Source organism: Heliangelus exortis, chromosome 2, assembly GCF_036169615.1.
Source record: "Heliangelus exortis chromosome 2, bHelExo1.hap1, whole genome shotgun sequence".
Lineage (NCBI taxonomy): Eukaryota > Metazoa > Chordata > Aves > Apodiformes > Trochilidae > Heliangelus > Heliangelus exortis.
In genome coordinates this window covers 15,998,296-16,023,158 of record NC_092423.1, presented here as the reverse complement: position 1 = coordinate 16,023,158, position 24,863 = coordinate 15,998,296, and the positions used below count along the sequence as shown (strand labels likewise).

General features: G+C 43.6%; 1 protein-coding gene and 2 long non-coding RNA genes across 7 annotated transcripts in view; 2 read left to right on the top strand and 1 right to left on the bottom strand.

Moving 5' to 3' along the window:
• The window catches only part of JCAD (junctional cadherin 5 associated), a 64,385-nt gene extending 49,281 nt beyond the window's left edge, over positions 1-15,104 (top strand). For 2 of the 4 annotated variants that reach the window (XM_071734929.1, XM_071734928.1), the window contains exons 3-4: positions 1,853-5,487; positions 9,521-15,104. In XM_071734929.1, the coding sequence (XP_071591030.1) occupies positions 1,853-5,487; positions 9,521-9,555 (3,670 nt within the window). In that variant the 3' untranslated portion in view covers positions 9,556-15,104. Of the gene's footprint in view, positions 1-1,852; positions 7,561-9,520 lie in introns of those variants that run through there. The other 2 variants (XM_071734927.1, XM_071734926.1) reach the window with 1 other exon arrangement.
• Positions 13,426-24,863, bottom strand: part of LOC139792098 (uncharacterized) — a 28,473-nt gene continuing 17,035 nt past the window's right edge. The window contains exons 2-4 of one of the 2 annotated variants that reach the window (XR_011724143.1): positions 23,038-23,132; positions 19,482-19,636; positions 13,426-13,996 (exon numbers count right to left, since the gene is read on the bottom strand). This is a non-coding gene — a long non-coding RNA (uncharacterized lncRNA). The remainder of the gene's footprint in view (positions 13,997-19,481; positions 19,637-23,037; positions 23,133-24,863) is intronic. The other variant, XR_011724142.1, reaches the window with a different exon arrangement.
• On the top strand, positions 23,126-24,469 carry LOC139792099 (uncharacterized). The gene is made up of 2 exons (XR_011724144.1): positions 23,126-23,468; positions 24,401-24,469. It is a non-coding gene; the product is annotated as an uncharacterized lncRNA (long non-coding RNA).

Below are 24,863 nucleotides of genomic sequence, written 5' to 3'. Positions count from 1 at the left end.
ATAAGAATTTGAGATTACTTTGGTTTGGGGTTTTTTAATGGTGAATTAAGCTTTGCAACAGCGTCTCTGGAAATGTAAAGATAAAGATTTTTAGATGCTTTTCCAAAAGACTTGCTACCACTGAAGCAGGAATCATCTCAGGGAAGTCTGATGGCCTGCACCGAGCAAGATGTCAAACTGAATAATCATAACAGAGTCTGATGATCTTGGAATCTGTGACTCTGTTTTTTCTGCATTTTCTGTAGATCCTTTTATGATGATGATTATAATGAAACAGAAAGAGCAATCTGTATATTCCCTCGTCACTATTGCTAAACCCTGTTTCCTCCCTTGTTTTGTAAATGCAGATACAAAGCAGCATAGGGATGCAATGAAAAGGAAGATTTGATAACCTCAGGAGAACACAGCATTTGTTCAGTTTCCACATGCAGAGGTGCATGGAAATGTTTGTCATTATTGCAATTAAATTCCAATATAGGAGGTGTCCTGTTATATATCATTGATTAATAAAGACATCTATTACTTCCTGGGGTTCAGTGATTGAACTGTCCTTTGTACTTCAGAGTCAGAACAGTTTGTTCAGATGTTAAGCCTTAATCCAGTTGAATTAATCTGAACAAGATGCTCCTTATCCCAGTTTGGTTTTTAAACTTTTATAATCATAGGAGAAGTTAATGTACACACAAGAAAATTGCTGTGGACCTGGATTGCTCAGTTTTCATTCCAAGTTTTGAACTGTATTATTGTCTTCACAAACTACTATTTGAATAGATCATTGTTTTTAGTGAGAAAGAGCCAGATGACACTGTTTATATACCTTGGGGTGGAGGGAAGAGAAATAAATTCTTGGGTTCTATCTACATACTTGTCCTGTTTCTGTCAATTTTGATTTTTCTTTGAAGTCTTGTGCTGGTGATAGCTACATAGTGTAAAGGCAGTTATATTGTTGGACACCTTAGGTACAAGAACAGCAAACACAGTTCAAGTAGAAGATTAATTATTGATATGGAATGGTCCCAATTTTGTTCAGCAGTAATATATTAAATACTTTACAGTCTGTTCAGAGCACACAAAGAGCCTATTCTGTTCATGTAAATCTGTGTTCTGAATTTCTAATGCACACTAAAATGTCCAACGTCTTTCATGTTGCAGTAATAGATTGCTGGAGTTAATCCCTCTTTTCTTTAGCAGTGTTATATTTCTTTTGAGGTATTTTAGATTTCAAATGTTGGTTCCATCTTATTCAGAACTGTACTGATATATTACCATTGTTGGAGCATGCATCATTTCATCCAAAGAGCTTTGAAGAAATTTGTTCCCTTTGAAAGATGAATTAGAATCAACGTTGGAAATGCCATATTAAATTTCAGCTCTTGTACTAGGATGCAAATCATGCTTCTCACAAAATATATGTTATGAAATAGTCCCTGCCTATTCTGCCTACCTCTCCTTTTTAACTTTGGATTCCTGTTAAGCTTGTGTACCATGGTAGTCTCCTTGATGGTTTGGATATTGCAGAGTAGAAAAGTAAGTTCAACACAATTGTTACTGATTTTCTGGTGTTCATGGAGAAGGGCTGTGCATGTTTGCACATCACATAACTGTGTGCCTTTGTTTCTAACAGCTTTGCATAGCTAACAACATGCCAAGAGAGGCATCACTCCCTTCTTTTACTCATGTTAATGACTGCCTTTTAAGTCCTCTCGTTAAAATAATTCAGTCATCTCATTGCGAATAGGTCACACAAACCCCATTGCCATAACTCAACATTTAACCTCCTAATGGTCTTACCCATAAGGGAAAGAAAGGGGAATCTGTACAAACTGCCTGTGATGCTGCCTTTCTTTTTCAGGGTTTATGACAGGCCTCAATTAGCATGGTCTTCCCAGCCCAAGACTGATAAAGATCTTGCCTACTGGAGAAGACGAGGACAGGATTTCAGTGTGCTCCTGGGCTATTCCCAGAAAGGCTGCATGGAAATGAAAGGCCTGGCTGCAGCCCCAGGGACACCCCAGCAGCCCAGGGAGAGTCACCTGCAGGTGGGGATGGGTCCAGGGTATGTCAGAAGAAGTGGCTTGCAGGAGAACTGCGAAGCGCCCGGCGACTGCAAATGGCAAAGTCTGGGAATGGAAAGCTGGAACCAGCCGAAAAAGGTAGGGAGGCAAATGTCTGAGGGTGACAGGGAGAAACTGCTTCACGAGCTGTATTCACTGACCCTGGGAGACAATGTACTGAGCACCCACAAGGGAAAATCGCAGTCCTTGCCCAGGGTCCTTTCACCAGAGAGTATGAGGTGTGTGGAAATGCCTGCCCTGACCAACAGCAACAACTCACTCACTGTAACTAAAGGCCCCTCGTATCCCTCAAATAGACTGAGTGTGGAACCAGCCAAGCACCATGAAACGGGAGGCCATTTCCTTCCCCTTGTGAAACCCAAGTATGGGAGACCTCTGAAGCCTCCATCCTACGAACTGCAGCGGCAGACAAGGGCACCTGCAGAAACCGTGGGTTTCCAGGACCACTACCAGAAAGATGAATCCGTCCCCTACTTAGCCAAAGCTAATGAGCCAAGGCAAGATGTTTGCATTCAAGACCCTGGTTTGGAGCCCCCAGTCTATGTACCTCCTCCATCCTACAAATCCCCATCTCACCAAAACTTGACCCCACGTCCCCTCAATGAAGTGCCTAACAACGAGGCGTATGCCAGCAGCAACCAGCAGGGCCCTGTGGAGCAGGCTGTCCCCTGCCAACGACCAGCTGTGAATACCTTTGAAGCAGGGGGTGGCCCTTGCAAAGACAACCATCTTACTCATGGGAAGCAAAGCCATGTGAGGCGTCCTGCTGACTACCTGCGTTCTGTTCAGTATATTCCCTTTGATGATCCTCGGATACGACACATTAAAATTGCACCACCGGAAGGTCTGCAGGACAACAGTAAATACACTGAGAATGCATCCAGTCCCAGTTCTGGTGCTTTGCAAGAGAGAGATCTTGAAGTACAGTACAACAGTGCCTTCTTGGATGCATCTAACTTGCCCAGTTCTGCAAAGGGAGAAAGAACTTCCGAAAGCTCCACCCACAGCAGCAGATGGTTGGCACCATCCATCCGAGATCAGGGAAATTGTGCCTTGCCGGACCAAAGAGATAGTTGTAGCACAACTAATCACAGCCCCCATAACAAAACCAGCACAGAGTGCACAAAAGGCAAACTTTCTGTAACAAATTCACATATGGACAGCACCTGTGAGACTGTTACAAAAGTGAAAAAGTTTGAACCTGGAACTGGGATGCAGAGCAAAAAGAGTTCAAAGAAAAAAATGAATGAAACTATATTTTGTTTGGTCTCTATCCCAGTGAAATCAGAATCCAATCTGCCAGATACAGATAGGAACAACAACATAACCCAGAGCCCTGATAAGAACGGGTTTGATAACAATGGGGCTTTGCAAGAACAAAGTCTCTTAAGTATGTCTTCAACAGACTTGGAGTTACAAGCTCTTACAGGAAGCATGACCAATAAAAATGAGTTACAAAAACAAGAGTTGTGGAGACCAGAAGAGTTCAAACAAATGAATGACCTCAGATTTATTCAGCCTACAAAACACGGAGAGCTCAAATACTCTGGCTCCTGGCCAGGTGATCAGTACAAAGACCAGCAGACACAGACAAGTTTCTCTGAAGAACCTAAAAGCCCACAGTTTTTCCATGGTACAAAGCCTGAGCAGCCCAATAGTAACCAACTGTCTCCAAAGCTCCCAGGGTGTATGGTATCTGTGATAGGGTCTAAACAGGCAGAGCCTGATGAGAGAATCTGCAGACAGAATGCTTATGGCATGAAGGGTCAGATGTACCTCAACCAGTCTAGCAACAGTGCATTTTCCAGGACTGCCACCTCAGTCCTTCAGGCTCACTCCCCAAAAGCCCATCAGAGCCAGCCTGTGCCTGCCCAGGAGAGGGAAAATGGCCTTCTTTCCAAAGGAGATATAGTTAAGGGAGAAGCAGGTGCTCCCTGCAACAGTAAAGAGCTGTTTGGGCAGTTCCTCTTGAAGCCTGTAAGTCGCCGTCCCTGGGATGCTATAAGTGAGCTAGAAAGTTTTAACAAGGAGCTGCAAGAGCAGGAGGAGAGCACAAGCAGTGAAGATGAGTTGGAAAGTGTTACTGCTTCTCTGCAGGCAGGTGCCTTTACACAGAGGAGGGCATCCAGAAATGAGAGGCCGAGTCAGGAGGAAAGTTGTGTTGGGAAATTTGGAACAGTTGTGCCAGAGGTGCCTGCATTTAAGTCAGGAAGAGTTAAAAGTAAGTCTGAAAGTTGGAGTGTGGAAATAGAGCATGGCAGCAAGCTGGGTTGCATTGGCTCTCAAGGCTTCTCAAAGCCAGGAGGGAGCAGTGAAGGAGTTGGGCCAGCAGATGGAAGTCTGATAACAGAAATGAGGACAGGGGAAGCCAAGAGCAGAACCAACAAGCAGCCAGTGCATGTGGGCCCTCTGGAGAAAGTTTTGTCCAGTAGCCCAAACAATTCATGTCACAGCAATCCTTTCAATAACCCTGTCTTGCAGGAGATGAGTGAAGACCAAAATTACCTAGACTTTGTTAAACTGAGCAAAGGTGCAACTCCCACAAATGACACAGTATTAGAGAGAGGCTCAATAACACGCTTGTCACTAACAAGGAGGAACCAAGGGCGCTCTGAGCCAGATCTGAGGTCAGTGGGACTTGATGTAACTTCAGGACCCGGTGCTAACAATTCTGACCACTCTTCAAATGCAAATGCAGTGGAAATCCCTGTGAATGAGTCACTGCAGGCAAGAGCTGCAAGAATTTTAGGCATAGATATAGCAGTGGAGTCTCTCCTTCCAGATGACAAGGTTGGGCCTCTCTCAGGCCCAGTAAATGGTGCCCAGGACTCTGAGTCATCAGTGGGCAGCACAGTAAGTGACAAAGAAGGAAAAAAGGATGTTTCCTATGAAGGCAGGCGAAAGTGTGGCTGGACAGAGAGTGCTCTCTTTGTCAGAGTGGGAGGCCGATCTTCACACCCTGATGAACGCCAGACCACTCAACAGGAAACCGGTGCTAAAACTCTGGCAACTGAGCAAGTTCTTGAACAACCTACAAGTCCCAGCCAAGGTGAGGACCAAAACTTGGTTTGCAAGTCAGCTGCCTATCAGCATTCGGAAAAGAAAGTGAGAAGCACCTCGAAAGTGATAGAGACACTTCAAGGCAAACTGACTTCTCCACCGAGCCGGACTGCCATGGATCGCTTGGTGCGGATGAAAGAAGTGGATTCGGTGTCCCGGATGAGACGTTTGAGCATTAAGAGTGCAGATTCAGGAGAGGAGGTGGATGAGGAGAAGCTGTCAAGGGTACAGGAGGAGAGAGGAAGCAAACTGGCAAGCTCAGGGGCTGTTTCCAAGCGTATTATCTCTCTCAGTGAAAACGGATATTTAGGTGGAATAGACAAGAAGAAGACTGACAGAGATTTTTCTTTAGGTAAGACCCTATCTATTACGGGAGATCCGAGTGGGTACTGTTTCCTTATGTAAGGGCACGGTTGGTTTGCTCATACCCACATAATGCTGCTCAAATAGTAACAGGCTGTAGGTGGTACTACCCCCATCTGGTTGCCACCCCCTTTGCTCTCCTTGTGGAATAGATAACGTGAGTGTTCTCTGATCCCACTTTAGGAAAAGTTACTGTAAAACTCACTTGTGATACTGAAACTCTTTCACAGAGCCTGGAGTGCTCCTTGAGGTCTTATCTCTGTTGAATTGTTTCAGGGAATGGCCAGCTTCAAACAGCAGGGTTCAAAATAGTCACTCTAGTGCCAGTATTTGGGAACACGTGGAGATGTAATCATACCCTCTCCTTGAATACACATTTTTTCCCTCTTTAATACTTAAGTAGACACATACTATATCAGTGTTCAGAAGAAACTAAAAATAAAAGTCTGATGTTCTTCTGTGAAGCCTCTGGGAAACGGCTGCATTTAGGGGCTTGGAAAATTCTCTCTCTCTCATGAATATTTTCCAGATCATATGTTGAGAATAACTGTTATCCCCAGGTCAAATGGAAAGTTGACTTTTTCAGTGAACACCTTTTATTGTTTTTTTTTAAGTTTCTCATCTCTCAAAAGCATATAAACTTGTGTAGTCCATATGCATCCCCAAAGTAACATGAGCTCTTCTCTCTCCAAAACAGTTTTCATTCTGTTAAATAACTGAAAAACTGTGTTGCCATAGATCAGTATAAAGGGATAAATCTCCCAGGCCACCTGTCTAGTCCATTAAATTAATTGGAGTGAGCAAATACATGGTGTGAAAGTTTTAAATTAGTAGTAATCTCCTTCCTTTTTCCATTCTCTCTGTCACAGCTGACATTCTACCTTGAAACCTTCACAGGTTCATTAAATCTCATTGATATAAATCTATTCACAGTTTTCCAGTACAGAGGGACTGAAATTAAATCAATTTACCTACTTCCATCTGAAGAGATTTATTTGTATGAGTTCTATTTTTATGTGTTGACTCCTGCAGCCTTACAGCCTTTGCCTACATGTCTTTTTCTGTATCTCACAGCTTTGTGTCTCTTCCTGCTCTGAACTATAGTTCTCTAGACCAAATTTTCCAAACAGGCTCCCTTGTACCCATCAGATCTAGTATGCTCCATATGCATTTCATATGCTTTTCTCCCTTAAGAGTTTCTGCTGGAGTGAAGAAAATAACTGATGTGGTGACATGACTTCAGGGATGTATCAAAACAGATTGTGTTTTATTGGAGTTACTCTGCAGTAAATTAGGTCTAAATTTATCCCTCTTGCTGACAATGCCAGGCTTGTATTCCTACTCCATGTGTTCCTATTGCAGCAGTTCCCTCACAGATGCAATAGCCCCTCCCCCCCCCCCCCCCCCCCCGATGTCTGGATAGCATGGATGTCCCTTCCTGCTGCACACATCCAGTGTCACAGTGTCACATGCACTCATCTGGGATGGGAAAGTGTCTTCCCCACCAGCCTCTTCCCATGCAAAGGGACCCTGATTTGTTGATCTTCACCTTACTTCAACAGGACAGGACTGAAAATTAATATTTGTAGCAAGTTTTTATATGTATTCCTCTTTTGAGCCTCACTTGCAACTTCCAGATTAGCTCACTGGTATAATTAAAAGCCAAAATGTGTATTAATCCAGGAAAATCCTTGTATTTGTTGCTTTTAAAGACTAAATATTGTTAAAACATATTCTGTTTGGAGTGAGGTGGGCAGACTGGGCCTGTTGCAGAGGCTGGAGCCCTTAGCAGGAACAGGCTTTCACATGTATGATACAGCTTGGCAGACAAACAGTCTGCTCAGAATAAAAGCTCTGCTGAAACTCAGTGCAAGAAGCTCATCTTCCTATGCAAATACTGCCATTAACAGAACATCTCCAAATGTTCCCAAATGCATTGGATGTCTTTTCTCCTTTGCTGTTTGAAGATTGCTTCCATGAGGCTGCTGATCTGCTTTTGTTTCTGTAAAGAGCATTTAAAATGAGCTTAACCAAATGTTAAATAAACATTTCTGTATCAGTGCCAGAACTCCAATGTTTGTCCCCCCCCGAAGCGTGACATAGCCTGGCAGTCTGGCCCTTTTGTGTCCTTGGTTTAGGTGCTGAGGGTGTGGGTAAACTTTCAAGGAATAAGCTGAACCATACAGAGGTTCCATGTCTTGTGGCCTCATTTTCTCAATGCTGCCACTCCCTGAAACAGTGAGCACCTGCAGTTTTGTGGGGAGGTCTATTAGTGTGTCCAGCCTGAGGAAAATCAGGCTTCTGAAGTGTGAATCTATTTTTATTCTTAGGTCAGCATAGTTCATAGAGACAGAATAGTTCAGAATTTGTGTAAGTTCTAGCAGTTTAGATGGCAAAATGTTTACAGTTGGAAAAATATTACTGCTTCAGAAGCACCTTCCCACACCACCAATGCAGTAAGTTTAGAAAGATGAAACCTTGTCCTGGAGTGCACCAGTCCTCATAAACTTTTTTCCTCTTGATTTTTTTGCATTCATCTGGTGTCTGTTCTTGAAGTTTGGAAATACCAGAAGAGGCTGAATAGCAACAAGCAGTTCTGGAAACATAGGTGTTGCTGGCACAGATTCCTTTCTTGGCTGTCCTAGCAATCTGAGGAGAGTGGGCAAGAGATGTGAGAGAAGTGATAAAGGATGCTGCACCAGGAATCCACCCACTTGGGCCAAATCCAAAAGTTCTCTCTTAGCCAGTCTCTCTCTTAGCCAGTCCCCCCTTTATATAATCCTGAATGCCACAGATGGACACTTGGACACAGGAATGAAAATTTCCCTCTGAGGATTTTTATGCTTGTTTCAATGAAGACATTTACTCACATCAGCATGGAAGTCCTGAGGGTGAATGTTTTACTCTGAGGTGTGATATTTATACATGCAGCTATTTTCATGCTCAGCTGTTTCAATGTGAGTGCAGTGGGAGTACAGCCTACAGGAGGGACATTTAAGGTTAGCAGAGATGCCCAGATTGTGTAAGAGCAGCAAGTAGGCTGGGAGCAGAGGCTGCAGTGCCAGCTTGTCCAGGCCCCTGTGTGCCTCCAGATTCCTCTGCAGGTAGCCCTGGTGCCTCCATGCTGTGTCCATGCATCCCAAGGACCCCAGAGTAAGACACACATGCATGACAGCATAGGGCAGACAGATCTGTCAAAGCAAAGCCCTTTCTTTGCAATCCTATCCCAAAATCAAAAGGGTGAAGGAAAAGGCTCCTATCTGCTGGCTTCTTGGCAGTTGAATTAACCCAATAATGGCAACTGAATAAACCCAGTTTAAAAAAATCTGATAGAAGAGTGTCCTTGGGGCTTCAGATAAAGAAAATAAATGTGAGCTGTCCTGTGAACTGACAAGAGGTAAGCTGGAAATAAACATCAGTATTAGTAAGGCAGTCCAGTGCTTTAGTGAATAATGTTGAGAACATGAGCTGCAGTTTTGCAGACCGAAGCAAGACAGTCTAACCATAGTGATGTAAGACAACTGTGCTGTTCTGCACTCTGTTGAATTAGCTGAAACCAAGGATTTGCAACCAACTGAAAAGATCCTGATGACTGGATGGCAGCATCACCTTCTTCAGCCAACTTTAAACACTCTGTTAGGATGCTTAAAACATTTACTTGTCCTTAGTGTTCAGTACAAGGAGGCAAATCTTATGTCCTTCCCTGTGAAAGCATCTAAAGCCTAAAAGTAATCACTTAACAGTCAGTATGCTTGTTCCTATCTACCCAAGGCTTCTGTTTCCAAGTTCTATCTATCCAAGTTCCCCCCGAATTACACTGCTTTCTACAGAATTACCGAATTTGGATCAGTACCATGGTATATATCTTTATGGGTATAAGTCCAGTATTCACTTACTTCTTTAAATAAAATAGGGAAAATATGTCTACCTCGTGCAGATAGTAATGTTGAACAGGTTATGAATACATTATTAATAGTGTTTTCTTGTTTGGTCTGGTTTTTTGTTTTGTTTTTTTTTTTCAGAAACGTATGACCCCACCAAAGTTGAAAAGGTGTGAGATGAATGAAGAGGCGAATAGAGATTCCTGCTCTACTAAGAATGTTTCACCGATTTTTTTTTTTTTCTGGGTGGTTTTTGTTTGTTTTTTGTTCTTTGATGCTTGGAAATTGCCTCCATTTGTGGTGTTCATGGTGTACTGATAATGCCTTTACCACTGCCACTAGGAATTAGCTATTCGTGTCTGAAACTATTGCAGAAACCACAGAAAAATCTGACTTCTACATTGGAACCATCTGGCTTTGTAGTGTTAAGACTTAATGCCTGCCGCTGGCGAAGAGTTTTTATCTAAACTCTATTTCAGTCTTCAGCAGGGATGATGAAATGCATGAAATGAGGCTTTTGAGCTTTCTCTTTGGTGTAAATGTAAACGTGGGAGATTAGCGAAATGATTTTTAAAAGAATGTGAATTTATAAGCTAAACTTCTAAGTATCTGCAGTCTAAACTTTGTTTAACTTAAGGGATTTTTGTCCATAAGTAGAAAGTGCTGCTGCACTACATGGGGGAAGGAATGCAAGAGAATGGTAGCAAAGACTGATTGTGAATTTATTTCTGACTTCCAGAGTTTGAATTTACTTGGATTAATACTTACTTGCCACCTAGAGAGAAGAAAATGAAAAACCCCAAGGTTCTAAAAGATGGAAGACTTTTGTAGTCGTGTACAGAACGTGTAATTACAGTAGCTGGCAACTAGGGTTTTAAACCAATGCAAAGTATACCACTGGCTGTTTTGCACTCAGTATTACCTATTTTTGTTTTGCTGTTTAGAAATTCTTTATATGAAAGAATAGTAGCTGGTTTAAAATAGCCCATTTTAACAAAGTAACTATATTTCTTGTTACAGAATACTATCTATTTTTCTATGATGTAAACAATTGCTAACAAGTGGCAAGTATAAAGAAGTATTAATATTATTATTATATTTTAAGAAGACTTATCCCTCTGAGTGAAGGTGCCCCAAGGAGATTTCACTTGTATATCTTAATGCACATTCCATATTGCCACATACTCTGTAGTGCTACCTTATTTTGTTCTCAAAAGAGCCATCTGTGTATGTTTGTTTGTACAAGAGGGTTAATTTCTACTTTTTTCCCACTCAACCCTTGGATTATTCTTGTTGGAGCCCCTTCCTGAAGAACAGCCGAGAACTATCTGGGCTAGTGCTGCTGCCAGTACATTCCAGTGACAGTGATTACCAAAAAGTGGGTTTGCATCTTTGTCCCAGTGTCTCTGAGGTGCTCAGATAAAATACCTGGTTTCTTCCTTTCACTTTGTTCCCTTTTAGAGATTATGGGTTTGGATTAGGCCAGTCTATAAAAATTAACAAAACTGAGTTTAAGTCTTCCCTGAATGCTGGGAAGGAGTTCAGGTGTCTTCTTGACAGCATTTAAATACATGGCTTTAAGTATATTTTATCTGCACATACAAATGCATGAATTACAGAGTTTGTAATAAAGCCTATGCATTCTGCTCTTTGATACTGGATTAGCTTGCATAGTATCTGTGTCTTAAAACCCTTTATGTCCACTCCAGTGTGTTTTTTTGTGAGTACATGTATACTAACATCCTTCTGATTATTTGTTCATGTATATCAGCAGTCTACTCTGTTTTTTAGAATAATTTTTTTTAAAATCTCTAATTTCTTGGCGTATTTTTTCCGAAGTCTATAATTTGGAAAGAATGACAGGGAAAAACACTCATCCTGTGTTTTGGCAGCAAGAATTTCTTGTCTGTAACACATGATTCTGTTACATATGGACTATTTAAAGCTTGTTTGAAAAGAAAATGTGGCGTATATTTTATTTCATTAACTCTTGTGCATGCTGTGTAGCAATACTTGTTGACAAACTGTTCACCACACTCTTACTATATCCACCTTTCTTCAAAACCATCTTGGAGCTAGTAAATAGCTACAAAATGTGTGTATCTGTCCCCCACTCCAATTCTGCCCATAAAAAGAAACAGCAAACATTTATTAAAAAGAATTGCTTCGACTCTCATCATCCTACTTACCAGTAAAGTTGAGTGTGCATGGCAGTAACTTGGAAGTTTTAATTAATCCTTGATTTATAGAGAACAGTAAATTGTCCCATATAACCAGTCCTGCTACCTTCAGTTCATGTCTCTGTGGAAAAAGAGTTCTCTGTGCATTTTATGTGGGGGTTAATTGATTTTGCAATGTGTCTGTTTCATCAGTTATGTCAAGCACTTACTTTTCCAGTGCACATAAATAACTAAGATCTTAAAAAACAAAAATAAAATTAAAAAAAAAAAAAAAGAAAAAATAAAAGGAAACAATAAGGAAAAAGGAATATTTCAGAGAAGATTTTAGACTTTACTGGCTAAGAATGAGAAATCAAAACCTAGAAAGGTTGTAAGCTTTGTTTTGCAGTAGTATGTGACTGACCAGTGGATGAAAGACTAGAGTTCATACTGCTTTAAAAACTCTGTATTCCTCTAACAGCACTGGCTGTTTCATTTCATACTATGTTACACACAACTAAGAAATTCATACAGTACTGTTTATGAATTATTGTGGCTCAGTATTTCTACAGTACCTGTAATGTTGCTATCAAAATGGGCTGGATACTTTCATAGCTGAACACCTTTCCAGAAACCACCAGTTGCCAACAGCAGTCACCAGAAAGCTCTTTTTACAGCTAATGTAACATAGAATTATATAGATTGGTTTGGGTTGGAAGGAACCTCAAAGAGCATCTAGTTCCAGCCCCCCTGCATGGGCAGGGACACATCCCACTAGACCACGTTGCTCAAAGCCTTGAACACTGATGGGGGAGGGGGGTATCCACAACTCCTCTGGGCACCCTGTGCCAGGGTCTGATCACCCGTATAGTGAAGATGTAGTTAAAAAACAGTAAATGGTGACGTTCAGTGCCTCTCTCAATGAGTGCATAAAACTTCGATGGCAACAGCTGTCACTGCTAATGGCAACAGCAGGAGCTCAGGGGTGATGGGAGGCAGAGGAGGAGGTGGTGGGCTGTTTCCAGTGTCTCCTCGAATGCAGTTGAGTGACAGCAGCGCAGCAGTGAGGAACTGTGCACTTATCTTTAGTCTCAGAAGGAAGAGTGGAGCTAGAATCCCAGAAACCATGTTGTTACAAGCTGCTGTGCATCCAGTTTATGCTCCTGCAAGATGGCTGCAGCTGGGGAAGCAGGCGTTGGATGCCAGGTTACCAAAGTGCTTGATTGGGAAGATACTTGGTTTCACAAGCATCCTCAGGAATTCATGCAAAAACCTCAGGCCCGGTTTATACATTTAAAAAATGTTTAAAAGGGAGACTCCTGAGGAGACGAATAGCTAAATAGGACCTGTCATCTCCGTCCCATTGAACCCAGAATGGGTACCCGGAGGATGGAGATGGAGATGAATATGCCCGAGGGAATAGTGGCAATAAGCTGGTGGCCTCGCTAAGGCGCCAGGAAGATACTCAAGGACCCAACGATTCAGGCTCCTCTGCCTGACGAGCAGAGAAAGGTCCCAGCCCAGCCCGGAGGTCCGGGGAGCGCCCCGTGGGCGGGCGGCAGCGCTGGGGGTTGGGAGGGCAAAGCGCTCCCCCCTGCGGCCCCGGGGCACCGGCGCCGGTCCCATCAAGAACCGCTGGTTCCGGAGCCCTCTCCAGCCCCCGTGCTGGAGGCCTTTTGAACGGGACGGAAGTGTGAGAAGAGCTTTGAGGTCTGTGTTTCAAACCCCTCTGGCCTCCCAGCTAAACAGGACGGGGTGGGGCCGGCAAGGGAGGGGAATCCCTTTGGATGAGACAGGATGACCGGTAATGGAAATGCCTGGTGATGTCCCTGACTAAGTGTCTCTTGTTAGCTACTAATTCAAGAAACCTTCTCAGGGCACAAGAGCTGTTGTATTTCATGCCGCAGGTTTATCTTCACTGCCAACAACTCTATCACGGATCGAAACCATGGAGTTTCCTTGACTCAGATCCTGGTTTTGGGAGCAAACAGTCTGTATACCAACACATCCATCCAATAACGCTTGAAAGAAGGACAGCTTATGCTTAGAGTGGTAATGTAACAGCATTAATCTGTCATGCTTAGAAAATAACCAGTCCCATCAAGCTCATTCACATATAATGGCAGGAATTTAGTAAAATGGTTGTTTGCTTAATATCATAAATCAGTATTAATATCTAGGATCAACATTCTGTTGCCTTTGCATGTGGACAGCCAGCTGAATGCTAGTTTTATAGTACTCAACCTTCTGTTTGGGTTCAAATATTGGTATTTTCTTCACTGCCCCTTTTCTAAGGAAAAACAAGTGCAGAGATAGGGAGAAAAGTACAAATGAAATGCCCTTGCATTTTAAATGTCAGAAGTTCTTGCAATTGCAACGGGTGCTTCTGTCCAGGCTCAAGATCTGGCAGAGGCAAGTATTTGTCCGAGGTGAATCTTCATTTGACAGGAGCCATCAGCTCAAAGAGACAAAACAGTGTTAAAAGGAACGGAAAGAACTGACAGCTTGTCAGCCTTCTGAATATTTTCTGTAAAGCTGTTCTTTTGGAGGACACGGTATTTTCTTGGTTGAGGATCAAACAATCCTCTGATTTCCCTCCACTGGCAATCAGCCATGGTGCTGCAGTCCTAATTTACTGGAGTAAATCTATTACAAGTGGAGTCTACAAAGTTTAAAATTCTATTCTTCTGCATAATCCAAATAAAAGATCAAGCTGAAGATTTCATGAGATGATGACTGTATCACTGAATTTATCAGAAAAGTTGGGAAACTGTGATTTAATTCTTACTCAAACTTGCATGAAAATGTTCACTGCAACTCCCTCTGGGGGCTAAATGAAAGATGTTTACCATCAACTCTATTTTTAAAGAAAAAAATGTTTCAAACAAAGAAAAAGGGAAATCCTGGTATCAATAGCTAAGCCCAAAACCACAACACTACCTCCCACCCATGCTGAAAAATATGTTTGCAATATGGCTTGCAGAGCTGCACAGCAGGGAGAGGGTGAAGGGAACTTAAGTCAGAATTGACCGACACATGGCTGAGATTAGAAATAAAAATGGAATTTCCCATCCAAGAGAAACCACAATAACATACAGATTATAAAATTAAGGAGGAACTTTCCACCTTCAACGGCATCAATCTCGGCCTTCTTTCAAGCTCTGAACCAGAAGAGAAAATAATCAGAACCATTCCAAAACCATTCCCAACCTTCAAGGAAAACAAGGGCATACATGTACTATATCAGTGTATCAGTATCTTTGTGTCTTTATACAATGCAGATAATTCTCCACATTGACTTTCAAGATACTGTGGCCTATCTCCAGAACTAATACTATATCATCACTATGGTTCTCAGCTCTAACAAGCCCAAGAACAGATTTAGAGGAAATAGGGGTAAGCAATTACAAAACTTTTTTAATATATCAAAACATGAATGTGTTTTAAGAATTTTATTTGTATTTTCTTCTGCACAATGCAAATACTGTTTTTCTTGGCTTATGTGTAAACAGGAGGGGTGCTGTTATTGAAGAGAAGACATTCTCCAAATAAAGATTTTGCATGGATATCCTCTCTGTGATGTTGTTGATGTTGTTATCATGGGACAAAATGAAGCATGTGCTCTGATGTTTGCATTGCCTTTGAGAAAGATAAATGTATTGGTGATGTGTTAACAGGCTGCAGTGTTCTCCAGGGCACTGCTCCTTTAAAATCTGCTGTTGTGATTAGCCTGTTATACCAGCAGGTTACAAAAATTGTGTTTACTTGAAAAAATTACTTTCCACACCCACAATGTCTCCAATCTGCACAGACTTTAGGTCACTCAAGTTATGTTCTGTTTGTTTGCTACCTTTAGGGTATGTTCTGCCTCTGTGCAAGAGTCAATTCCTTTTGTACTGCCTGGCAACCAGCCATCTGTACTGGGTAAGCCCTCGGTGTCAAAGCATTGTCCACTCCATGTGAGTATTTTCCACTCCCTTTGCACAAGTTGATATGTCACTGGGATAGTTTACTTTGGCTCTGTTGCAGTAAAGAATGCCATGTTCTGTATCTGTACTGATAGGACTTCAAGGGAGCTAAATTATCAAGTTAATGTATAAAAGAAAACAACTTGCAGGCAAAGGTGTAGGTTGCTCATGGCCAGACTGTGCAGTGCTGTGTTTTGTCCCTGGTTCACAAGCAGGCTAGACCTTACTGTGATGCTCTACATTACTATGTAGAAGCAATGAATTCATCCTGGTACTCCTCACTTGTCACTAACAGACCTATGGAACAACAGACCTGGGGAGGTTGAAGATGGAAATCACTAGCAGTTAAGCTCTCCTTTTCTTTCCATCATCCAGGCAATCTGATCTCACTATACTCTCTCCTTCCCTACCTGCTTGAAGTAAAAAAAGCCTCTGGTCCAGCATAATCCCATCTTCCACCCAATTTGGGTCTATACACTGATTTTCCTATTTATAGAAGGCAGGCATTCAGTTCTTTTCAACTGGTCACTGGTGGTCTTTTTGTTTCTACTCTTCACCTTGGTTTTGGTCCCTGCATTGATTCACACATATTCATTACTTTTTCCATAAGTAGCCATATACATAATAGAATTGGCCCATTTACTGTCAGCTACAACGTGAGCAAGTCCTCAGAATGCCTACAGACTAAATGGGGTAACACCAAAGCCAGATGCTTCAAAGCAAGGGGTTTGCCATGTGTTGGGGAACCTGCAGGCAGTGGCAAGTAGGAGAAGTGAAAGCATGAGGACAGAGACCTTTCTGCATGTGCTCCCACCCACTCCCTACCTCTCTGAAAAGCTGATGCTGGCCCATCTTTCACTTCTGCTCTTGGATGTTACCTGGCCAGCACTCCCGTGCCATGCTTTAGGTGGGCAGATGTTCTGCTGTTTGCTACCAGACAGAAACAGGGGCTGGCCAATATTGTCTCTGCTCCCTCCAGACAAATCAGTAGGTCCTCAGGTCCCTCTGGCCTACAAAGCAAGTCACTGGGAAAATGTCAGTGCCACTAAGGGCAAGTGGATGCTGCTCACCCCTCACCCTGGGGGTTTCTTGTGAAGTCAACCAACCCTCCCAGCTGCAGGTTTTCCTGTCATCTCCCCTCCAGCACTAGTTGGAGAGCCGTAAGTTCACTCACTCTTTCCCACACTAGCCCACACATGCCTGATCCTTGACTAATCACCAAGGAGCCTTAGCTCTTATCTTATTCTACACACACCTCATCTTCTTTATCTCTCTCAGAAACCTCTTACAATCCTGGAGCACGTTTGACCTTTCTTGGGTAACAATGATATGCATGGCCAGGTTCAGCTGGAGCTATATTATCTCCCTCCTCTGCTCTTAATCTTTCCTTCCTTGGGGGGGAAGAAAAACAGCCTGCTGGGCGTCCCTCTGAACCATTTATGCAGTGAGGTGCTAACAGCAGCCTGCAGAAGTGTCTGTCATACCTCAGGGGGATGATGCAGAAAGGAAGCCAACCTTTTGCCCCTTAAAATAAGAACAATAATTGAAATCACAGCAAATGTTTGCAAAAAAACCCCAAACCGACTAAAAAAACAAAACAAACAAACAAACAAAACCAAAAAGACAAACAAAGCAACCAAAAACAACACGCAAAAAACACAATAGGAAAAAAACCATTGTGCCTCTGAGGTGTTAAACTGTTGTAAAGTGGTATACTTCACAGGAGAGCTTTAGCTCCCTATGACAGTACATGGGAAGGGCTGAGTAGACAGATGGTGCCCTAGCAGGGGAACGTCAACTCTTACCACTTCCCTACCCCATTAACTTGCAGAGTATTTAGACTCTAGTTCCATGTTCTGCCCCAGGTACAGCCTCAGTTCCACTACAGTAGCAACAACAGCCAGTAACCTGACACCCACTGAGCAAACAGCATGGTGACCTAGCCAGCTCACTGTCATTTGAAGTGGCAGGGTTATGACATTTTGTGGGCAGGAAGACTTGTCATTTGTCCCAGATTCTCATTATTATTGTAGCATAATGTTTAGAGTATAAAGGAAGTCCTCTGCTCTCCCAGTGGTGGGTCACACTATAAATACCTCAGATGGCACAGGACAAGGAGGGATGTAAAACTCAGGATGTGGGTCACAGGATGGCCGTCTGCTTTCTGTCTGGGAGAACACGATAATAAGCCCTCGAAAAGAATGCTGATAACAACACATGAAAGGAGTACAAACACTGTGGAGGAGATCTTCAGCTGCTGTAAAATGTCACTGCTCTCTTCACTTCATGATATGCTGGCTTTCTTATTTCCCAGCCTCCTCTTGATTGCCTGAGGTAAAAGAGTGGACAAAACTTTTCTTTTCCCTTCTGCTTTACTTTTCAGCTCCTTCACCTTCTCAGTGCAGACACACCTCTGTGTTCCTGCAACACCCTCCTCACCCTAAGCAGCTCTCACACAATTCAGTCATTCCAACCAAAGGTCTCCTGAAGGATATTCAACACCATGCCAAAAGTACAGGGCCCTTTGCCCTGTCTACAAGAATCCCAGTCACTGCGGGAAGGTGACTCAGGACAGTCAGAGGCCACTGAGCTCTTGAGCCAGAAGATTTTAAACAAAAACATTCCTTACATAAAAATCATCTTTTACTCCCCTGGAGAGGTGGAAACCAAAATTCATTATTGTTGTCAACTCTTGCAATAAGAAGCTGTTCATGGAGAACACTGTGGTTTTTGCATTTTTATTATCAAATTATTATTGGCTATGATGCTGGTGGTTTTATAAGCCTTTGATAATACTTGTGATAATAGAGGATCTGAGGAAAGTAGGAATAGTGAAACAACTGTGGATATATTTAAAACATTCTGAAATACTCTCAAAAAAACTTTCTTTCCCCTGAAAAAGCAATTATGCTTTTTTTTATTTTTCATCTGCTTATACCTACAGCTTCTCCTTACCCCCAACATTTCTTAACACAAACATCAAAGCCTGGTGTGCACACAGTTCTACAGAGCAGAATACCTACCTATTCCAGATAAAGTTATAATTCAGTGGCTCACAAATGTTGGTGACTAGATTTGTATCCATAGAGTTTTGTTGACTGCTGAGAAATTATATTACTTTGACTATATAGGTGAAGAACTAGAGTTTTGTAATACAGGTCCACAATTCACCATACAGGTTTGAAAGGTGTAACTCATGCCTCCTGAGGCAAAGGAGATTTATATATCTCTTTTATTCTCCTTCCCCCGGAGATAGGAACTGCCCTCTACTGCTGAATCAGCAGGATATGCCCTATGACACTGACTTTATCTGGCTGAAGAGCTGTTAATGGGTCTGAAAACCATATCCTACCCCAGCCTCCCTCCACTCAGTGTGAGAAGGAGAGGCAGGGAGCAGAGCAAGCGGCATGGGAGAGGGAAGCAGAGACTCCTGATACACACAGCTGTTATCTCTGATAAGCTGCATCCTGTGCCATGCTCCACCTCACTGCAGCAGGGAAGGCGTTTGAACTCCAGGACCCTTTTTCAGTTCAATCCCTATCTGACAAACACACAGCAGGCAGCTTGAAGAAGAAAGCAAAGCTCAACCCATCCCCAGTGACTCAGTCTCTAAGACTTCTGACCAGTTTCCTAAAACTCTGCCTTAAAGATTTTTTTAGTCAGTGTCGGTACATTTGAACCATGTAAATAGCTGAAGGAGTTCATAATAGCCGTGGAGCAGTGAAGCAAAGAGATTGAGCTGAGAAAAGAAACAAAAAACTCAATTGCATGCAGGCGGGGCAGTAAAAAAGCCAAGATCCTTTCAGAAGAGTCACTTGTTTAAAAGGGCTGCAGCTAACCTCTGATCTCCTGTCTGCCCATCAGCCTCAGTGGAGTGTGGTTGTTGGCTTGTGTGTCCCTTTTACAGGCAGCTTGTAACCACTTCTCTTGCTCTGACAGCTGGGTTTGACTGTGCTCTTCAGTGGAAACCTTTACCAACATCCTCCTCAAGAACTCTTCACCCATGAGCATGAATACCTTCATCGTTAAAGCAGAAGACATTAGGAGACAAAAATCACTGCTGTGAAGCATCCTCCCGTTAACTTCAGATTATCTTTGTCATGCAGTTGCTCCTCCTTTCAGTGTGCACCCTGGTTTTAAGTATCAGGACATAAAAAAGTTATGAGCCTCAGTAGCCTGTCAGGGAGTTAGTCCTTTTTGCTCCTGTTTGGCCAACTCGGAGCACCTCTTCAGCAGGTCTCAGATCTTGCTTCTCCATTTCTCCATCACACAAAGGAGCCAAGTGAAGGCAAAGAGCTGCTGCAACCCCTTCTTTGCAAATCCCCTCATAGGCCATTAGGCCAGGGTCCCCAGGCCACCACAACCCTGCAGAGATGGCAGTCATCACTGCCCTGCTCAGAGCTGCCACACAGCCCCAACCCCTCCTGAGATGTGACCCAACCCTAAGTCAAAATCTGTGAGGAAACCTCAGGGCTCCCCACACCTGGAGCTGCTGCTGGGGTGGGTGACATTTTGTGCAGATGCTGCGGGCAGGGGGCTGCGGGGCTCCCATCTGGGGGAGGGCTGCCCATGGTCAGGCTGCCATAGTTGTTTTTTGCAGAAGGAAGCCTGTCAGTGAAAAGTTACTTTGCTTTATTTTCTGCTGATTGATTTTGGTTGGTTGTTTTGGGGGTTTGATGTGGTTTTGTTTTATTGGTGTTCTTTATATAAGGGAAAATGTCACAACAAGAGCCCGCAGTTTGCCAGGCCTTGACGGCTACCGCCCATCCCATGGCAGCCCTGCGCTGCCATCTCCTCCTCACAGGGCCTGCCCGCTTCACGGGGCTTCTTCAGAGAGGGGTAAGCACTGCCAGATTCAGTCCTTCCTTACATCCATGCCAAAAACCGCGCCGCAGTCCTTGCCGGGCGCAGCTGCTCAGGCAGGCGGCGGACCGACGCTCGCCCCCCGCCGCCCCGTTCCCCTCTGCCCCCGCCGCTCCGCTCCCCTCTTCCGCCGCCTCTGCCCCCGCCGCTCCGCTCCCCGCCGCAGCCGTGGAAACAGCGCCACCTGCGGGAAGCAGCCGGGCCGGGCCGGACCGGGACTGGAGCCGCTGTGGTCTGCCCGGTGCCGCTCAGCACCTGTGTGGGCCGGGCCGGGGTTCATGAGCGGTGCCGAGGAGGCGCTGGGTGGCGGCAGGAGCGGATCGAGGGTCTTGGGGCAGGCGGGCACACGGTGTGCGGGCACAGCGGTGAGCTGAGGGCAAAGGGTGCAGGAGGGCTGGTACTGCGGGAGGTCCTGGAGGAGCTGACCTGGTACCAGGGGAACCTGGTACCTGTGGGGGGGCAGAGTGGGCCTTGTTAAGTTGGCGCCAGACAACACCCCAGCGGTTCGGCCCTAACAGGCTGAGCTGGTAGGAGGGGCATTCCCCACCCCGACCCCACTCAACTTTGTCTGGGCCTTGGGGTTACTGAGCAGCATGGGGGACCGGGAAGAGTGCTGCAGGGAGGGTAGTGTGCTGGCCCGGAACCTTTTGCCAAAGAGTAAAGGGGCTTGTGAGACAACTGAAATGCAAACAGGCTGTGATAATGCGATAGGATTTGTCAGGAGGATTCAGAGATAGCTTGGGGTTGGGCAGAGGATAGGTGGGATTTGGTGGGTCCAAGTCTTGTTAAAGTGGAGCCTGGACAAAGAGGGGAAAGAGCAGAAAATGAAGGTGTGGAAGCCAGGTAGATTAGGTGTGGTGGATTGTTGTTGCATCATTTGGCTATGATTCTCTCTTAAAAGAGAGAATATTCAGATAACCCTACACTGGCACTCACACTTCCCTGGATTTACCTGTGAGGAATGTGCCAATACACATCTGTCCTGAAACCACTTTCACTCTGACCTTTCTTAGGATAGGCCTACCTGGAAGCATGTACCTGACCTTAAAAGCTGCCTTTAAGTCTGTAGAGAACCTTTACAGAACCTGGCTCAGCATTGATCTTCATAAGTGGTCAGACCACCTACTGCCACCAGCCAGTTTGGCTTCTAGCATCCCTGAGATATCTGGTTTCTGCTTTAGCAACACCCCTAGAAGTGTGGGGACCCACAACTACCCTACAACAACTACCAGGACTATGAAGTGATCCACAAAAGGTATGTGAAATTACTCAGCCGTGTCACCACTTTCACCAGCTACTACTGACCTTTTAAAACATGTCGCTCTTTCACCAACATCTGCTCTTACTCCTGAGCACAATACAACATAATCAACCTTGACTCCTCAGTAAACACCTGAGCATCTTTGCTTTCCTCCCATAGCCATGCCTCCTCCCTGCCCTTGGTGTCATGCCTGGCATGTTCTCATTTACATATTGCAGTATGGCCAAAACCCTCTGGTTTTAATGCATTCCTCTTTCTAAACTGAGATGTCAGTTTGCTCTAACTAGTAGTCTATGCAGACATAATTTCTTCTTATTGAATACCAAATGGTTTATACAAAGCTGAATACTTTTAGCAGGAGAGAAGGAGATGTAACCCAGGATCTCAAAAAGCCAATGCATAGCAGCCAGAGTCTCTGCCTGGTATATACCCAAATTATGAGATTGAGTTTATGTACACCAGGATGCTGGACTCTTCTGGCAAAGGAGAATTTTTTATTTTTAATGAACATTTCAGAAGACATGGGGTTTATTCCAGTGATGGTTCTCATGGAGGCAAAGCAAAAAGAGGCTGTTTTCAAAATTGGATTAATCACAGTTTTTTCCTACTTGCCAAATCCTAGCAGCCAGAGGTCCTTTGGTCTTATCATGACAGCCATCCTATGCCCCAGTCCCAAATATGTAACCCATAATCCTGTTTGACTTTGATACCACAACTGAACTGTTGCATCCCAGTCCTATGGTTTCAGACCCAGCACAGGCAAATTTGATATTTCACACTTGTATGGAAAACAGCTTCAGGGCAGTGACTAAAACAAAAGTCTGTGGAGGTTGGCTTTATTTTTCATTGCTGATTGTGTTGAGATGGCTAAAGAATAGCTGGGAAGGGATTAGGCATGTTAGCTTGTTGTTGAAGGAGGAAAGCTCTCTTGGCATTTCTTTCAAGGGGGAGCTGGGTCACAGGATGAGTGGGAACACCCACTGAACTGAACAATTGATTGTCTGGCTGCTCTGTAACCTCACACATCACTTATACATTTTCCTAAAGTTTGAAAGAGATGTTGCCAAATTAACCCCATTTTTCCTAAAATCTATCTCAGTCCCAAGTTTACCTTAGATTTGCTCCAGTCTTTGAACTCAGCGAACCTCTGTTGAGGGGAAGGAGATATTTTCATTGAAGCGTGTCTCCAGAGGAGATGTGAGGAAGAAAGAGGAACATTTCAAGAGTGCAATAGAGTAAATGTAATTTTTAACCCTTGCTTCTGATGAAAACAGGTTCTGTGAACTTGGTAATGGGCTTTGTGTGCTTTTGGTCCTTTAAAAATTTTGAAGCATCTTGAGATCCAAAGGTAGGAAAAGGTCGTACTAGCATTACATTTCTATGAGTGTCATTTCCATTCTTTCTTACCTGTTTTTCTTAAAATGTTTGTTTTTCCAGCTCTCTACTCTTCTTCTCTTTCCTGTCTCATCTGGGGGATAGGCAGATACTTTGGTCCATCTCCTCTGTGGTGACACAAAAGGCAGACAATATCATCACATTACCTGTGCTGTGTCAGCCTCGGGTAGGTCCTTGGAACTGCCAGCCCTTTGCAAGTTGGGCAACACAGAATAACATTTTTTACCTGTACTCATCTTTTTGATGTTAGAGACTAGAGGAAGTGAAGGGGAATCACTTCAGATGTGCCTGGGTGGAAAAAACCCATGGCCATTATGCCCCATTTATCTTGTCTTTTCCTCTCACCTTCTAATACTGCCTATGATAAGTAAGGATATTCATATGGAAAACACTGAAGACGGAGAAAATCAACAGTCATGACAGCAGAATGAAAAAAATGAGAGGTAAACATAATTTGCAAACATAATCTGATCTTATTTCTAATGAGTAATAGATCAGACTCTCCTGTGCAGCTCTCCAGAGGCATTTACCTGACTTTTTTCTGAGCTGATCAAAACCAGGCTACAGGCTACCCTACAAAGAAGTGCCTGCCAGCCACCACCTCTGAATGGACGTTTCTCAGATTAAGTCTCAGTAAGATAAACACAACATCCAGCCTGAGAGATGTGTGCATGTGGCAGATGCAAAGAGTGAAGCAACTCCCTTCAAGCACGTGGAGCCAGGAGGGGGTGAACATCTCTCCAGGGTCGGCTCCCACAAGACCCCTGCTTCCCCTAGCTCCTGCTCCTGCAGTGGCACAGGTCAGGCTGAAGTCCAGCAGCTGGGAATGTCACCCTCTGGCTGGTTCCCAGCACCTGCAGGCTGCTTCCTACACGAGCCAGGCCAGCTGCTTTCCCTGGCCTCCAAAGGGCACAGATCTCTCTTACGCTTCTTTTCCGCACAGATTTATTTGCATTAAATGAATGTCCTTTAAACCCAGGTTCTTCTTTTTTTTAAGATCAAAAGCTTAGTCCTCTTCACTGCAGCTGTGTCTGTCTTTTAATGTGTAAGCCAGTACTATTTTAAAGATTTACACAAACCAGCATCAGGGAGCTATTCTCTCCTGCGCTGCAAGGGGCTTTCAGGAAAACATGTATCAGTGAAAACTAAATCCAGAAGAACTGGAGTGTAAAGCAGAGAATGCAGAACACCATCTGGGATAATAAATATTCAGGAATATCTGTCTCACATTAGGTATCTAAATCAAAAACTTTTTTGAGTCACTTTGGTTTCCCACCTTTTAGACCTTAGAAATAGAAAACGCAGGTAAACAGAAGCAATGCTCACTCACACAAGGAGAGTTTGTGTCAAATGCTTTTCCTTTTTCTTTGAACAGGACTTTCTGCAAATGAACTGTAACCTGTTTGAAGAGGCCTGTAGGCTAAAAGAAGCTGATTTGTGTGAATACTAGTTATCACCTTGATTTCATGTTATTAATTATGGTACATTAATTAATCCATCTGGTTGTTAGTGTATACAGAAATCTAACGATTCAATCTGGGCAGACTCACTACTCACATTAACCAAGAGACACTATCACTTTTTGGCTGCAGATTTAGTTCAATACAACTCTTGGTGTCAGTCTAATCTCAACGAATGTCTACAGCAAAATGTAAAGGGTTTTCTGCAGTCCTGCTGGTTCTTTATACACCAGCCCTCAGTGTAATAGCATTGAACCCTGTGTGGAGAAACTCTGTTTAGAGATCTCAAGTGCTATATTGCAGAGTTCTAGAACCTCTCCTTATTATTTGACCTGAACAGTTTTCCCTGCTATAAGACCACAGTCTTCCTTGTTTGTG